General features: G+C 40.9%; 2 protein-coding genes across 4 annotated transcripts in view; both read right to left on the bottom strand.

Annotated features, from left to right (window-relative positions):
* Window positions 1-7,341, bottom strand: part of rerea (arginine-glutamic acid dipeptide (RE) repeats a) — a 138,057-nt gene extending 130,716 nt beyond the window's left edge. Inside the window, exon 1 of the mRNA XM_054745844.2 lies at window positions 7,222-7,341. The gene's annotated coding sequence lies outside the window, so the exon portion shown is untranslated. The remainder of the gene's footprint in view (window positions 1-7,221) is intronic.
* A 1,624-nt stretch (window positions 7,342-8,965) lies between these two features.
* On the bottom strand, window positions 8,966-15,833 carry eno1a (enolase 1a, (alpha)). 3 transcript variants are annotated; one of them, XM_015967693.3, is made up of 12 exons: window positions 15,696-15,833; window positions 13,692-13,789; window positions 12,028-12,123; window positions 11,845-11,903; window positions 11,137-11,206; window positions 10,881-11,014; window positions 10,555-10,777; window positions 10,254-10,451; window positions 9,926-10,127; window positions 9,731-9,839; window positions 9,543-9,601; window positions 8,966-9,460 (listed from the first exon to the last, which is right to left on the bottom strand). In XM_015967693.3, exons 2-12 carry the CDS (start codon window positions 13,774-13,776, stop codon window positions 9,397-9,399), a joined length of 1,299 nt encoding a protein of 432 aa, XP_015823179.1. In that variant the 5' UTR covers window positions 13,777-13,789; window positions 15,696-15,833; the 3' UTR covers window positions 8,966-9,396. The 3 variants fall into 3 exon arrangements, with proteins under 3 accessions (XP_015823179.1, XP_015823178.1, XP_070400749.1); XM_015967692.3 differs by lacking the exon at window positions 11,845-11,903 and adding an exon at window positions 11,531-11,589; XM_070544648.1 differs by lacking the exons at window positions 13,692-13,789; window positions 15,696-15,833 and adding an exon at window positions 11,531-11,589 and having other exon boundaries at window positions 12,028-12,106.
* Window positions 15,834-15,864: the final 31 nt, after the last annotated feature.

Raw genomic sequence — 15,864 nt, 5'->3', positions numbered from 1 at the left:
CACCAACTCTTCTCCCTTTCTCCTCAGGGGCTAGCCAGCTGATTCTACACCATTTCATTTTCCTCTTTTACCAAGATGGCAAATGGCTGACTGTTTGTTTTGACTTTCATTTACAATCTATGCTTTTTTGCCCCATAAAAGAAAAACAATAAAACGCTATTAATAGCCATGCTTTGCTTAAAATTAAAAAAAAAAACATTAACACTGTGCTTTGTTTATACATGAGAATCAGTGAGAAGTGTGACGACGTGCCGGTTCTGGTTAACATCTAAAAACAAAACGCCACCATGATTCTGTTACGCCTGCATCTGCTGTTGCTTAAAAGCTCAAACGACAGCCAAGCCTCCCCTTCCAGTTTCCACACACTCCATTGTCTTACCACATAAGTACATAGAGGTTTAAATGTGTTGAGCTACATCACTGAGAAAACCTAACTGTGACCTGCAGACAATGTGATCACACTGAGCCGGACCAGCGTTTGGAAGAGACAGCAGCTTCCACACAGAAGGCAGATTTGATCACATCAAGCACATCAAATCTCACCAGCAGTAGGCAGCAAGACAGTTCACAATTGTTAACACGAATAGTGCTTGCCCGATACCATCTCCTCGCCACAATTGTGGATGCAGAGCCTCTGCCTGAATCAAACAAAGATGAGAAATGATGCAGCGTGCTTGGATCTCCTCTTATGAAAGGAGAAGGGAAGCTGTCAAACAACACAAAACATATCTAGTCTTGCCTCTACTGACGTGCATGGGGAAAGTCAGGAGGACGATGAGAAGGAAGGAGATAGAGGGGAGGAAAGTGAAGGGGGGTGCTTCATTCCTGCCAGTGTGCCCTGTGTGTGTCAGTCCAATATCTTAAAACAAGGCATGCAAGGCTTTGCTACAGCCAATTACCCCACTCCTGGCATGAGAACTGAATAACATCGTCGGAGAACAATAAAGAGAGCTTGGCTTGTTGTGGCTGCTGTCAGTAAGTGCTGACAGATTGTTATTTTTAATGAATATACAGCACTTGAATGGCCCATCAAGAGGTCTTTGAGTGAACATTGCTCCTTTGTTCATGGCATTAATTTTCTGTGTAACAGTCAGATATGGTGCAATGGAACAGATACCAAACGCTGAACAGGAAATGCGAAATCAGTTCATCCACTTGTCTTGTTTTTTGTCCCCTGCATCCTCTTTCCACACAATCATCTGAGTATAAACACAAGGGTATCTAGGTTATGATTACAAATGTGCTGTCTAAAAGCTTGATTACACATCATTCTCCATGTTGCCTCAGGACAGCACATGTTTCCTTGCTTATTTACCTCACTCGCAAACAGAAGGAAAAATAGGTGTATGAAATATCAGCAGGGGGGAAAGCCCTCTCTTTTAAACAAAATATGTCTCCTGGAGTACAATGGCTCTTTTAAAATACAGGGTAGCAACTCCTGTGGCAGCTTATACAACCACTTTGTACCACAAGACAATGCCACAGTGCTGGAAGGGCACAGAATCAAGGAGGTGAGAGAGACTTTATAATGGAAAATCATCTTTCATAAGAATTCTGGAAGGGAAAGTGGTGACAGGACCTGAAGGAGTGGGAAAACCAGCAAAATGCCATCTGAGCGCAACATGTTTTAATACTGGATTTCAGAGCAGGTGTACCGACACATCATCCAACAAAGAGGTGTCAGAGCACAGCGGAAAAAAGGATTTTCCTCATCATTGTCTGGCCTTTGCTACATATTACTCACAGGGAGCTGCCATTACTCAAACACATATTAGTCATTAACAGAAAACTGCTGCTTTATTACAGCTCACCCATCACTTCTGTGCTGCTGCAGCAACCAAACTAGATAAGCGTTCTACAGATAGGGTGTGTCACTGGGTGTGTGACAGAAAGTGATTTTACTCCCCGCTGCTCTCGAGATCCCACTCAGACATTATAAAATATAAAAATAAAGATCCCGTGGCACTGTGGATACAAGGACACAAACAAAAACAACACAAATGTTTTGTGTAAATTAGAGACAATAAAATGTAACTTTACAAATGACTGGTGTAGGGCTGGGCGATATGACGATTTTAGACCGTTTTACGATCTACACATCTGACGGTCTGTCATTTTTGAGAGACCGTTTTATCACGATTCACAGCTCTGTTGTTGAATTTCTGCCTCTGAATGAAAAGGGAACTTACCTCAGGCAAATGACACGCCTTTGTTTGACCCTTAACCAATCAGAGTGAGTCATAGTAATATATTAGTGCCCCGCTTGTTTTCATTTTTGTGTGAACAAACATGGCTTCGCCGCGGCTGAGCGACACGTTCCGAAGAGGAACACAGGGTTTCCTTAGCGCGCGGCGCTAACAACTTAGTGACGTGACATGTCTCGGAGAAAGCGTAAAAACACGTTGGACGCTTCTTCTGAAGCAGGAAAATAACACTTCTTAAGCAGAGCACGACGTCACCTCGGCTCGTTCAGCCTCTGCCGAGCCGGTATCGGTACCGGACTGAGCTCGGTCACTGGGTCGCTGGAGCTGCCCCGTGACTGCCTGATGGAAAACCAGCGGGTTTCATCAGACTCGTAGTTTCTTGTTTTTGTTGGGGACCCCCTGTAATTTACCGCTCCCTCCTGCAGTCTTCCCCTATTAAAATTGAAAATGATTCTGTAAACTCCATGTATCAATAGAAACAATCTCTGCCTCTGCCAGCTGCAGTAAATGTAGTCTCCAAATAATAAGAGGTGCATTCATCTGTGTATCTCCTTTGATCCGCATTAGTGATATTTTCAGCACCAGAACAGTGAAGCAAAGAAAGATTCCTGAGTTTGTTAGTAATTTTATTTATTAGGTGCATCTAACCTGTTCTATTTTTCTCTGAAATGAGATCAAATCAGTGCTTCTATGGGTTGTCTCCAATCTGCACTGGAAATTTTTACTTTATTTAGAGACTTGTTGCAGAAAATATTCAGAATGCGCAGTTTTTTGCTACCACAAGCGATCTCTGGTCCAGCCGCACATCAGAGCCGTATTTGAGCTTAACTATCCACTACATGAGCAACTGGGAGCTACATAGTATTTTGAACAAGTTAATGTTTGCACAATACGTTTGCAATTGACATGTTTGCACTTTAAATATGTTTACGATTTTAATATATGTTAAGTTACTTGAAAAACGAGAAAAACAGATTTTTGTAATTGTTTCTCTCAGGGCTTTTATCATCTCTGGTGTGAGTTTAAAATATAAGTGTGTTAGCACTGTGCTGATTATCCCTAATATGAATAAATGTTTATTTATTCAATGTTTCTCTTCTTTAATACGCAATTGAAGTTATGCTATTCATGGATAAAAAAATCGTGATAAAATCGAAATTGTGATAAAATATTGGAAAAATCGTGATATTCTATTTTTGCCATATCGCCCAGCCCTAGACTGGTGTTGGTTTTTATTCTTTTAATGACAATTCTTAAACAAAATGCACATATTATACATTTAAATCTACCGCTTCTTCTCTTTTCTCTAAAATGTGACAGATCTGAGGTTTGGTGTTTTGAGATATTTTTGGATGTTTGACAAGGTGTGGAACACTGAAAACCCATTTTTTATGATTATTTCTGACTAAAATCAGTCTGAGTTTTTCAGGCAGGCTGAGCGTTAGTCTCCTACACCTATCTCCTGCGTTAGCTTCTGATTGAAAATAAACAGCGAAACTCTGGGATTTAAAAAGCCTGACAGATCTACGTCACTCTGTCACTTAGCATTCACGGACTCACCCAACTTCACTCATGACGGGGAAGGCTGATGTTGGTTTAGCATCCAGGAATCAGCAGAGAACTCCCAACTAGTAGAAGCTAATCGTTAGCATTAGCAGAGGTGTGGACTCGAGACTTGGATTTGAGTCAGACTCGAGTCATTATTTTATTGACTTTTGACTTGACTTGATAAAATCTATAAAGACTTACGACTTGACTTGGACTTGAACGGCAATGACTTGTGACTTGAATGGACTTGCATCTGTTGACTTGATGATGACTTGAGCATATCTGATATTTTAGCACAAAAGTGGCACGACATGGACAAAAATCCTTAATCATTCTTCGTTCTGGGTTTGATCTTGTACTGCTAAATGCAGCAGCACTTTGTTTAGAATCAGTTTCAGTTGCACTTTCTGCTTGTTTGAGAAAATAAATGAAGCTTTAAGAAGCTTTATTTCTAGAATTTATTTATTATCATCGTCATTAAATTGAAGTTGGACAGATGACTTGATTATTACTTGAACATTCAAAGTTGGACTTGGACTTGACTTGGTTGTCTTTTACTTGGACTTGACTCGAGACTTGACTGAAAAGATTTGTGACTTACTTGTGACTTGCAAAGCAGTGACTTGGTCACACCTCTGAGCATTAGCAACTCCACCAAATGGCAGAAGCTCTTCCAGGCTTGTTGTATTTAACTCGTTAACTGCCATTGATGATAAAAGTCCTCTTTTTAAATTCAACCGTTCACTGCCAAGTCGTCATTTGCATTTTTTTACTGTGTGGGCATCAGAACGAGCTCCTGCACCGTAAGAACAAACATCCCAGCTCTAAAGCCCGATCGTCATCTGTGAACATCACACGTCATGCGATCAGGAGGCAGAAAATCCATGTGTTAGGAGACTGTTTTGGGCCGCAGCTGTAAAAAAAGTGAGACGCAAACCGGAAAAGCTTCTGCCGATCACAATTCGACAACGGATTATGAAAGAACAGATAACACTCGAAACGCACGGATTCTTCTCGATGTGAGAGGTGAGTCTACCCTTTGTTTTGGCAGTTTTGGCGTTGACATCATTGAGCGCAATGTTCTGTGACTAAAAAACAGTAAAAACGCTGGCAGCGAAGGGCTTTTCTGGTCAGGAAACGGCTGGCAGTGAATGAGTTAAGGAGATAAAACATCCACGTTGCAAGTCAGTGGTAGAGTCACGTTGCTGTTATCCAATCCGAGGCAAGGTGTCCAAATATCAGGAAATAAGACTCCAAAACCTGCCGTCTGAAGCTCAGCTATGATGTGGGTCACTGCTAGTTCCTGGAAATGGTGCACGGGTGCACCCCCCAAACTGCAAATGTATCGATTAAACAAGTGAACCACACCTTTAAACTGAAGTAGTCATATTTTCCACAGATAACATTTAAAGTTTAATAGTGCATGATACACGATGATGTTGGTTATCTAAAATTACCTATTTTTGTTTTTTATGAGGAGGACCATGCAGAAATTAAGAGTTAGGTTATATTGGCTCATAAAATATTGAACATCCCTAGTCTTAAATGATTCTTAATTTTTGCAATAATTCTCCATCTACAAAAACATTGAGATTTTCAGTAAAAAAAAAAAAAGTTGCCAAAGCAGTAATAAACATAAAACCTCTAAAATCAGACTTAGGCATCTAACTCTGGGGAATTTATAGTGCAAGTAGTAAAAGAAAATCTAAATCACAACTAAACACCAGCAGAATGACGCACGAACATCACATAAACAAATGTGTAAAAATGTATGTTTTTGTTCCAAGGTGACAGAAATATTTAATTGTGACAATTAGTAAACTCCGCTTTTTAAAAAGTAGTGCTGGATTTAGAAACTAAATTACACTTTTTTGTTGTTTTAAATTGTGCATTATTTTCAGAATAAAAAAAAAAAAACAATTTAGTCCAGAGCAGTGTTTGGATTTCCAACCAATAAGCCGGTTAGGTTAATGTCAGCATAAGGAAAGGCAGCTCTTTAAATTTCAAACTCATCTCCACAGAAAAGCAGCAGCGAAAGTTTTACAACAAGTCAGGAATCAAACCTCAAACAGAGGACAGCAACACTAAACTGACAACAAAAGCACTTAAGTCTTCCAATTCAGCTGTTTATAAAAGGTGACATTAGGTTAAAGTAAAGATTAGGCAAAACTGTTGAAGTCTGCTCACAGAACTGCTTCAGGGTTGCATAAGAAATGTGACAAATCTAAGAACCAGACATTAAAAACCACAAGAGTGGACGAAGTTCCACTTCTGCTGTGTGACCTGTTTTATTTATTTACAGCACACCCTTAAAGAAGACTTGAACAATTGCCAGAAAATGTTAGGATACTCAGACTAGCAGCTGCATGGAGACAAAACATCTAAAACGACTGAATATAATGTACTGTTGAGCTTGAAAAGCAATGCTGTCAAGATGTCAGAAGAGTTTCTCACACCCAGCTTTTAATGGTGACAAGTCAGCTGAAAATAGCTTGGTAGTTATGAAGCAAAACAAATGTTTCTCACTTCTTTGATCTTTTAAAGGTGGGTGTTCATTAGCAGTGATTGAGACTGCTTTAGCAGAGATGAATCTAAAACTTTGTTTCTTTCACTGAATTGCATTTTTAAAACATGAAGTAAAAAATATCTAAATAAGTTTTAGACTAAAACATGCAATTAAATCTTTGCGGTCAATACATTTCAATACGTAATCGATACATATTTTAAGTTAACTACTTTTAAACTTACAGTACAAAAAGTGTCAAAGCTGCACATATGAGTAGTGATTATAATACAAGTCCTGCTGTGATGCTCTGAGCTGTTATGTGCTAATGCCACATCAGCTGCTTCTTGTATTTGTTGACAAATGTCTTCAGTAAATGATTCTGCCATCATCGCATCTTTGTTTTCACAAGTCAACAGGAGTCTTAATACATTAGTTCTGTTTAAAACCAGCCCAGACTGTCCTCGCAGGAAGACACACAACCATGAGCTAAACAACAATAATTAAACACAAGTCAAACACACAAAGACTCCAAGTTAGCTTCGCCGGCTAACGTTTCCTGGAGCTAATGACAATAGCTGCGTGGGCTTCGGCTACTCTCTGGAAACAACACACCACACTAGGTAGTTCGAGAACAATAAAACGCTTGTTATGCGGTATAATAATGTTGTAGCGGGTTCATGTAATAAAGCAGTTACTACAGAAATGTTATGTTATGTGTGTTATTTGTGCCCTGAGCTAACCGGTATCAGCGAGATGTTTGTGTCCAGGCTTTAGACGGCTCCCAGCTGGCTTTCCCAATCAGTGCTAGTCACTGCTAACGTTAGTCCACGGTAATCAGCAACAGTGATGTGCGGTAACAGTCCAGCGTTTACAAACTACTCTTTCACATTTTGCTGTTTCTTTTTACTCGTTTGGTCGTGAATGTCAAAGGTAAAGAAGCTGACTGCAGCTCCCAACACTTACCTTAAAAGGCTTGATCTACAACATCTGTGATGTGTTTGATGAGAGACTGCAACAACAAACAAAAGCAGCAGCAGCAGAAGCAGCAGCAGAGGCAATTAGCCAACGTTAGTGTTGCCTCTGCACAGAGCAGCACACCTGCAGTGCCACCTGTATGTCTGCTCTTATAGAGCTAAAGCGGAGCAAACCACGTTTGATGTAATGCTGTCATAAATGATGGACTTGAGATTTTAAAGAGGGACTAATCGTTGCCGGGATGCTCAGACTAATGTGTGTGAGAGGCACTCAGCATGACAGCATCCTTCTTCATCTTGGGGTGAGAGCAGTTGGGGATTCTCAAAGTTCAACTGGTGAAATATCGCCCCCGACTGGCCAAAACTGGGAACGTCGTGCAGGTTAAAACATGAAAACGTTTGTATTTTTTATTTTACATGAAAAAGGCAAAACAGCTTTACAAAGTTGAATAGAATATATGCTCTTTGGACCAGAGCTTTTGCATAGTGTGTGTGTGTTTTAAATCTCTTGGTGGGTACATGTAAATAAAAATTTGTAGGATCGTATAAATGTAAATAAACAGACCTCGTTTTTGACCAATTAGTAGCTCAAAGTAAAAACAATACATTAAAATTATAACAAATTTTGTAAGTGAATATCAAAACCCATCTCCCTAATAGGCTGAATTGAAAAAAAAATATTATAGTATTGGAAACAACCATAAATGAAGATGAACATTCTTATTAGAATAGGAACAATAATGATCAGTGATTGCAGAATGTCACACAGAGCTAACGTCAGTACTGAGTGTGCTATACTTTGTAAAAGTATTAGTAAAGTACAAATTCATTTAAAAAAATGTAAAAATAAACATGTTTTCTGAAGTGAAGTGCAGCTGTAATACATTTATCAAAATTACTTTTTTAGCCACAGAAAAGAGTAGATTATCTAAATTTTAATACGCTTTTACAGCAATATGACGCATGCGCATTAAACAGCCACTCTACACAAGGTGGTAGCAATCTTTGTTTTTTGAAAGGCCTTTAAAATATTACATTGAAAGTTGAAATTCAATTGGCATGCACTTTGATTAGAGTTTGTGAATCTACTTTTGTACTCATTCAGCAACTTAGGTCAGGTGTACAAAACGTGTTTTAAATGTGAAGATGCGCTTAATATGACCACAAGATGGCGCAAATCTCAAATTTTACTCTGGCTGTCCTACTGAGTAGTGTTTAACCCATGATGCAGCACTGGTTTAAAATCCAGCTGGGTTGTTTTATAGTTTCAGTGTTTGAGTTTATTTTTCATACAACAAACCTGCAGCAGCTCAGTCATCTGTAGAAGCCTCTGCGTGATTGGGATCGTTTCTACGCCAGCAATTTGTAGAACATCTCCTAGGTGATGATTAAACAATGGATGTAGGTTAAGAAAGGGCTCAAAGTAAATTGTGTGGCACAAACCCAGCTGGCAAACAGCTGAGGTACCATAACACTGATGGATAGACCATCATTTATCCTCTAAAGGCTTTGTGTAAAACGAGGCGCGATTCTTTCACCCAGGGGATTAATGGAAATTTCATGTCACAGCACTCAGCTCGTGTTTCCATCCCAGATTACATTTCACAGAAGCAGAACCTAACCCAGGGTGAGGTTTTCTACAGTTTGTCAAACTCTATTACTTCAGTGCCTTAAATGGGTTTAGTGCTGAAGTCACATGTAGGATTTTTTATGCAAATAAAAACCACAAGGAAAACCTTTGAAACTATATTATTTTATTATATATTTCTGCCAACAGTTACAACACAAGACCTCATCGGATGCAACATTGCACATACAGTACTCTTACCACCGCTTATAAGGCAGAACCTTACTAAAGTTACAGTTGCTCAAATAATCAGGACCAAGATCACTACAACTCACAAGAAGCTTAAAGAAATCTCACACAAAGCAACACGGACACAAACACAGAGACCAACACTATAACGGGAGCTAAAGCATGGTTTCAGGATGAGCTGAGCCGTGGCTGCACCAGGATGTAGTGTCGCTTCAATGCCACAGATTGGACCTTGGACTACAGAGGTTTCTTCTTCTCCTCTCCATATACGGCAGGAGACCTAACGTGGCGTACATGTGTGGAGATTATGAGCAATGAACACGCAGTGGCCCGAGGAAGAAGGCCCGCTCAGATGGGGTGCCTGAAGTTCTGTCCGGCAAAACGGGCCTTGTCACCAAGCTCCTCCTCAATCCTGCAAGAAGGTCAGGTTTTGGTTTCATGCCATTTATGGGATCAAGTGCTATGAGCGGTGTGTGTTTTGGGGGCAGACTCACCTGAGGAGCTGGTTGTACTTGGCCAAACGCTCAGACCGGCAAGGAGCACCCGTCTTAATCTACGTGGGTGGAGAAAAAATAAACATTTTAGATCCAAATCTGCAATCGTATAGAGAGCCATTTATAGTTACAACTTCAAAAATTATGAAAAAGCCATTGTTAAAAAAGATAAATAAAAAAAATCCCACCTGTCCAGTGCAGAGGCCAACCACAAGGTCAGCGATGAAGGTGTCCTCCGTCTCTCCAGAGCGGTGGCTGACCATAACACCCCAGCCGTTGCTCTGCGCCATCTTGCAGCTGAAATAAAGAGGAGCCCCGTTATGTTTACCGCCTTGAATCGTGGCAGTGTTGTGGTGGCGGTCAGCCATGTTGTGGGCACTCACGCCTGCAGAGACTCTGTGACCGAGCCGATCTGGTTGACCTTCAGCAGCAAGCAGTTGCAGGATTTCTCATCGACTGCCTTCGAGATGCGTTTGGGGTTGGTGACGGTGAGGTCATCGCCCACCACCTGGATGCTGGTGCTGCCTGTGAATTTGGTCCATGCTGCCCAGTCATCCTGGTCAAAGGGATCTTCAATGGAAACCACTAAGAACAGAAAGATGAAAAAGCAGAATAAAAAAATGTTAGACGGATGTATTGGACAATAAGACTGATCTAGTTCACTTTGCGCTTTTGTTTGTCTGAAGAAAGTTGTAATTTTCAAAAACCAACCTGGATAGTCCTTGACAAAGCCCTTGTAGAGATCAGCCAGCTGGTCAGGGGTGATGTAGCGGCTAGGGTCATCAGGGGACTTGAAGTCCAGGTCATACTTGCCACCCTTGTAAAACTCAGAAGCAGCCACATCCATGCCAATGACGATCTTATCAGTGTAGCCGGCCTTGGCGATGGCATTCTTCAGCAGCTCCAGGGCTGTCAAAACCAAATTACAGAGGAAACTCGAATAAAATGTTCCCAATTAAATGAATCCAGTGAACACGGCTGTGTTGCCCTGCAACAGTACTGTTTCTCACACCTTCTTTGTTCTCCAGGATGTTTGGGGCAAAGCCACCCTCATCTCCCACATTGGTGGCATCTTTGCCATATTTCTCCTTGATGACATTCTTCAGGTTGTGGTAAACCTCAGCTCCGATCCGCATGGCTTCCTTAAAGCTGCTGGCTCCAACTGGCAGGATCATAAACTCCTGCATGGCCAGCTTGTTGCCTGCATGGGAGCCGCCATTAATGACGTTGAAGGCCTGAAAGGAAACAGGGGAGTCAATGATAAGATTCTCGGTCCAACATTCCTTTGTTTAACGTGTGCAAACCACCTGCAACCCAGTATTTTGTATCAATACTCACGGGGACAGGGAGAATTACTTCAGGGTTGCCAGCAAGGTCAGCGATGTGGCGGTAGAGGGGAACGCCCTTCTCTGCTGCACCAGCCTTGCACACAGCCAGGGAGACCCCCAGGATGGCATTAGCCCCAAACTTAGCTGAAGGAAGAATAAACATTTTTCAGTCCAAAGTTTTATTTAATATCAGTAATATTTACCGATAAATCAATGGTATAATTTGTTTACGGAGTCCTATAGAAGAAGTTTTTGTAGAATCTTACACTTGTTTTCTGTGCCATCCATGTCCAACATCAGCTTGTCGATCTTCTCCTGCTCCAAAACGCTCACATCCTGGATTAAAAAATAGGGCAAATTAAACAGAAATCAAATTGTTCAAATTAAAAACAAAAAAAGTTCTGTTTCAGCATCTGACAATGTTACCACCAGAACTGTGCAAACATTAAGTTTCATGTACATATTTATTTAATGTTAGGACAAAAAATACCCAGACAGGAGGAGCAGGAGGATAGGGTCTGGAACAAAGTGCTGCTAAAATGCGTTCACATCAATCTCATCAAATGTAGCAGTTTTCAGAATATATTTAATAAAGCATTAACCAATTTAAAGTTTTTGACGTTAGCACACAGAAGTTAGTCAAACAATAATTGGTCCTACCTTGTTAACCAGTGCAGGTGCAATAGTTTTATTGATATGCTCAACTGCTTTTGAGACACCTGCAAGGGACAAGCAGACCATGACTGACTCAGACAGGACCATGCAAAGCAGGCCAGACAGATGCCCACAGAGCATTTCATTTTATGTGAATGGAGGAGTCATTTATTGCACTAAAATCTTTTGACAATTTTGCTTCATATATGATCCGTGAACATCTGTTCATGCCTGACCAACGTTAGTCTCTAAAAGCAAACTCTTCATGCTGCTGTGCACGGCTTTCTGTCAAGTCAACCCGTTTTGCACACTTTATTTACCTGGTTACATAATGCAGGGGCCAAGAACTCATTTATATATTTAACTGCTCTTTTGACTCCTAACGGGAAGAACAGAAATGAGGAAATAAAGAAAGATGGGATTTACAGAAGTGTTGAAATGTCCTAAAAGATAGCAAAAGGAAATAGATTAGAAAGGGTAAAATACTCATGGAAGCATCTTACCCTTGCCCATGTAGCGCGTCTTGTCATTGTCACGAAGCTCCAAAGCCTCGTAAATACCTGTGGAAGCACCACTGGGAACTGCAGCTCGGAAAAGACCTAAAGAGATAAAGGGGATTCTTTAAAATAAAAAAAAATACTGTCGCTGTTGAATTAGACGGTATGAGAAATCACTAGTTGTTGTACAATTGCAGCTTTACACCAAACGAGTAGAAAGCACTAGAGGATTTCATCTGCTCCCTAAAAGGGAGAAAACAGGGGGAGAGCTGTGCCGGCTCTGCTGCAGAGGAAAGACGGAGTCAACGGAGCATGTGCAGTGAATTTGTGGCATGATACTAAACCACGCCCACATAAGAGGATAGTCATTGTTGGGTCCCAAGAGTGAATAGAAACTAAAAAAATATTGAAAATAAGTTTTTCCATTTTGCTCAGTGGAGCAGCAAAGATGATGAGTAAGGGGATTTAGTGCTTAGGGCATGGGACACAGCCACTGCCCGGGCCCAGTTAATGCTTGACAAATCATCTGCAGCTCCACACCAGCTGGCAGCAGGAGGATGCTGGCAGCGGCCCATCAGGCCCACAATCAAGTGCTATCCCACACTAGCTGCCAAGTTTCAAAGTACAGCAAAAGATTCATTAGCAGAACAAATGCACTTAGTCACAAAATTTTAATAAAATTCTTACCCCACCACACAGGATCAGTGGGTGTAAACATCTAACAGAGCAAAAACCTAATAACCTCTGGGAAAAACAGACATTCGCCGTTAATGATGTCAAAGCTGGGCTGCTGGACTTAAAAGGGAATCTTGTGCAAAAAGAAATCAGACATTTACAGTAAACAGAGCACTCAACAACCAGCCAAACTCACGAAGAGATGGCTGCAGAACAGCCAGACAGCGTTTTCAGGACACTGACCAGTTTCACTCACTTCCAGGTCAGTGACCATTCAGGTTGCTTCATTAACATTCTCAGGATGTGTCAAGCAAGTCGAGCAAACCCTTTGTTTAGTTTAACAAAACAAATAAATAAAACCATGGGTCATTATGAAATGAATTGATCCAGACCTTAGAGGACTCGTACAAAAGAGTACAGATGACTTCTAGGCAGCGTAGTCACATAATCCAGAGAAGCTAATTTTACATCACTTCAGAAGAGGAGGTTTCTAGTCATTTGAATTTTAATAATCAGCTGATGTGGTTTGCTACTGATGTGTACTGTATGAGCTGTGTGCTCCCAAACAGGAACCATTACAGTAGCTGTGAGCTGTGGAGGTCATGTCAAGTTACAGCAGCTATTTTCACACATTCATGAATGCCATCCACTCTGGGCCAGCAGCAGTAACCAAGCACAAACCTGACCTAAATATCCACTTTTGTATGTTTCAGGGGGAATAACAAATTATGAATTAGCAAAGTAAGACATTCTGATTGCACTGAAAATTCAAACTTGCAGAACAACTAGGAAGTTTGTATTTTTCCCCAGATTGATCAAGTAAACTATGAAAAGAAAGATAAGCCTAAAACTTCATAAAATATTCAGGTTTAATGGAAAAATCACCAATTCTGATTAAATGATTCAAAAAATGAACAACTAAACTACCCATGTCTAAGGAGGAAGTCATTCAGCACCTGAAGGTTGTACAGAAAATCATAAGAGCTCTTACAAACCTTTCTTGGTGTACAGATCGACCTCTACGGTGGGGTTTCCACGAGAGTCAAAGATCTCACGAGCGTGAATCTTCAGGATGGACATTGTTACAGATCTCCTGCAAAAACGAGAGCAAAAGTTCATTACCGATACTGCAACCATTCAGGCCTCCCTACAGGGGCACTCGCATACTTAATGGTCCAGTGAACAGTGACTTGGCAAAAAATATAAATGCTCTGCAGCACACCTACAATAAAACTCAATGTGAAAAAGGAGTCTGGGGAAATATTGATCAGCTGTAAATCTTCTTGAAGACTAAAATAAATGAGACCTGCACACTATCAGACTGATGTGATCCGAACAGAATGATTGTTGCTTCAGTCGGGGCGGGGTGTGGCTTCTGCAGCACTAGAAAATTCTCTGCAGGTCAACTGAGTTCACAAACCACTTCCGATTGTGAAATAGTTTGCAAAATGTTTGCCCCAGTAAAGTCAAGAATTATGCAACAATATCAATATTTAAGCGTAAATGTGCAAAATAGGAACGTGATTTGGCACCAGTGCAATGTTTGGCCTTTTTTGTAACAAGCTTCGCTCTGATACAGACTGCAGGCTTAATCTCAGAGCTTTTGTCACCTCCATTTCTGCAGTGGAAGTCAAACAGTGTAATGCCAGACTGTCTGGGCCATGACGCCTGCAGTTTTATATTGATTATTGTGTTTGTTCTACTCAACTCGCCCTAAATTCATATTCTGCAAAGTCAAGCGTGAGTGCAGCTTAATTAAAACTAATGGAAAAGGCAATCCTTAAAAGTTTGTGTGGAAATGTGCCACAGACAAATTCACAGAGGAAGTGTTTTTTTAAGACTGGGTATCAAAACTCAAAGCTTTAAAATTTAAACGACCAAATCTTAGTCCCCAAATGTGCCGTAACGTTAGCACAAATCTTCAGGATCACTTTGTGAAATGGTTCACGAATAAGATCAGTTTTAGATAAACCATTATCCCAGAGTTTGGCTGTTTTATTATTAAGTGTGTGGGACTTTATTTTTCATTAAAATATTTAAAATACAAACATATGCAGACCAAATTTTGTAGCAGGTTAACTACTACGAACATGCAAAACCCTTGACTATTTGGATTATTTGTGAACCACTCCTGTAAATGTCCCCCCTTTAGCAACATGTTATCCATTCAGCCACAGACAACCCGTCTTGAAATAAATGTGCATTTTCTGATCATTACTCAATGCAAGACAGAAATGCGTGAATAATCCAGAACAATTATTTTACAGCTGGTAAATCAGTTAATTCGAGACATCATTACTTCATACTGGGTTAGATGTGGATTATTTAGTTAGTTTTAAAGCATAAAATAACTCCTCTACTGGACTTACAGCGTTTTCTCTGATTGTCCTAATAAAGATGCAAGAATCCTCACAGGACTCATTAGCTTGGGAGAATGAAGGAAACCCAGACGCCCGTGCAGGCTTGTTCCCCCTCAGTAATTTTCCCTGACACGGTGGACACACCTCCGTGTATGCTGCAAGCAACCGGTGGTCAAAAAAACGAGTGGCTTTGAAATTCCTATTCGAAACAAGAGGGTCACAAATAATGGCTCCTCGTCAAAATGAAGAATACGGTCTGCTGCAAGGTGGCCTTGCAACCGGACACCCCATTCCCCCTCACACACTTCAGCTCTAAATGGAGAGATATCTCGCCAGCTGACGGCGTTGTTTAAAAATAGACGACGAGTTAAAGAAATCGCTCCATCCTGCTGAATACAACAGCAAGATGAAGGAATCAAACGTGATCGAGCTACCAAAATATTCGACAGTTAGCTAGCACCGACAAGGACAAACCGCGGAGGATTTCGTTTAAGAGGAAACCCATCGTGTAGTAATTTTAAAAAGCAGTAAAGTGATTTTATTAGCACACTCGGCTTAACAATAACCACACGAAGCTTTAAAATGTTTGTTAATCGAAGAAAAACAGGAGGAAAGGAGAAAAACAACGGTAAAGGTTACCTTTTCCGGCCTAACTGTGTGCAAGGACGGTGCTCAGTCTCTCGGGTAAGCAGGCAGAGAAGGCGCTCGTGACCCTGTGAGCTGGAAGATAAGTGGTCGGAATCAGGAACGGTGCGACGCTATTGGCTGGAAGAGAGACACTACGTAGAGGAGCGCGAGGAGGAGCGCA

This window comes from Nothobranchius furzeri, chromosome 15, assembly GCF_043380555.1.
Source record: "Nothobranchius furzeri strain GRZ-AD chromosome 15, NfurGRZ-RIMD1, whole genome shotgun sequence".
Classification (NCBI taxonomy): domain Eukaryota; kingdom Metazoa; phylum Chordata; class Actinopteri; order Cyprinodontiformes; family Nothobranchiidae; genus Nothobranchius; species Nothobranchius furzeri.
This window is presented reverse-complemented; position numbering and strand designations above follow the sequence as displayed.

What these genes read in the sequence shown, in the direction of transcription:
- eno1a (XM_015967693.3), bottom strand. Translation starts at nt 13,776, where the DNA reads ATGTCCATCCTGAAGATTCACGCTCGTGAGATCTTTGACTCTCGTGGA. An exon ending in CGATCTGTACACCAAGAAAG is followed by an intron (nt 12,124 to 13,691) that starts GTTTGTAAGAGC and finishes TTATCTCTTTAG; the next exon opens with GTCTTTTCCGAGCTGCAGTT. An exon ending in GTCACAGAGTCTCTGCAGGC is followed by an intron (nt 9,840 to 9,925) that starts GTGAGTGCCCAC and finishes TCTTTATTTCAG; the next exon opens with CTGCAAGATGGCGCAGAGCA.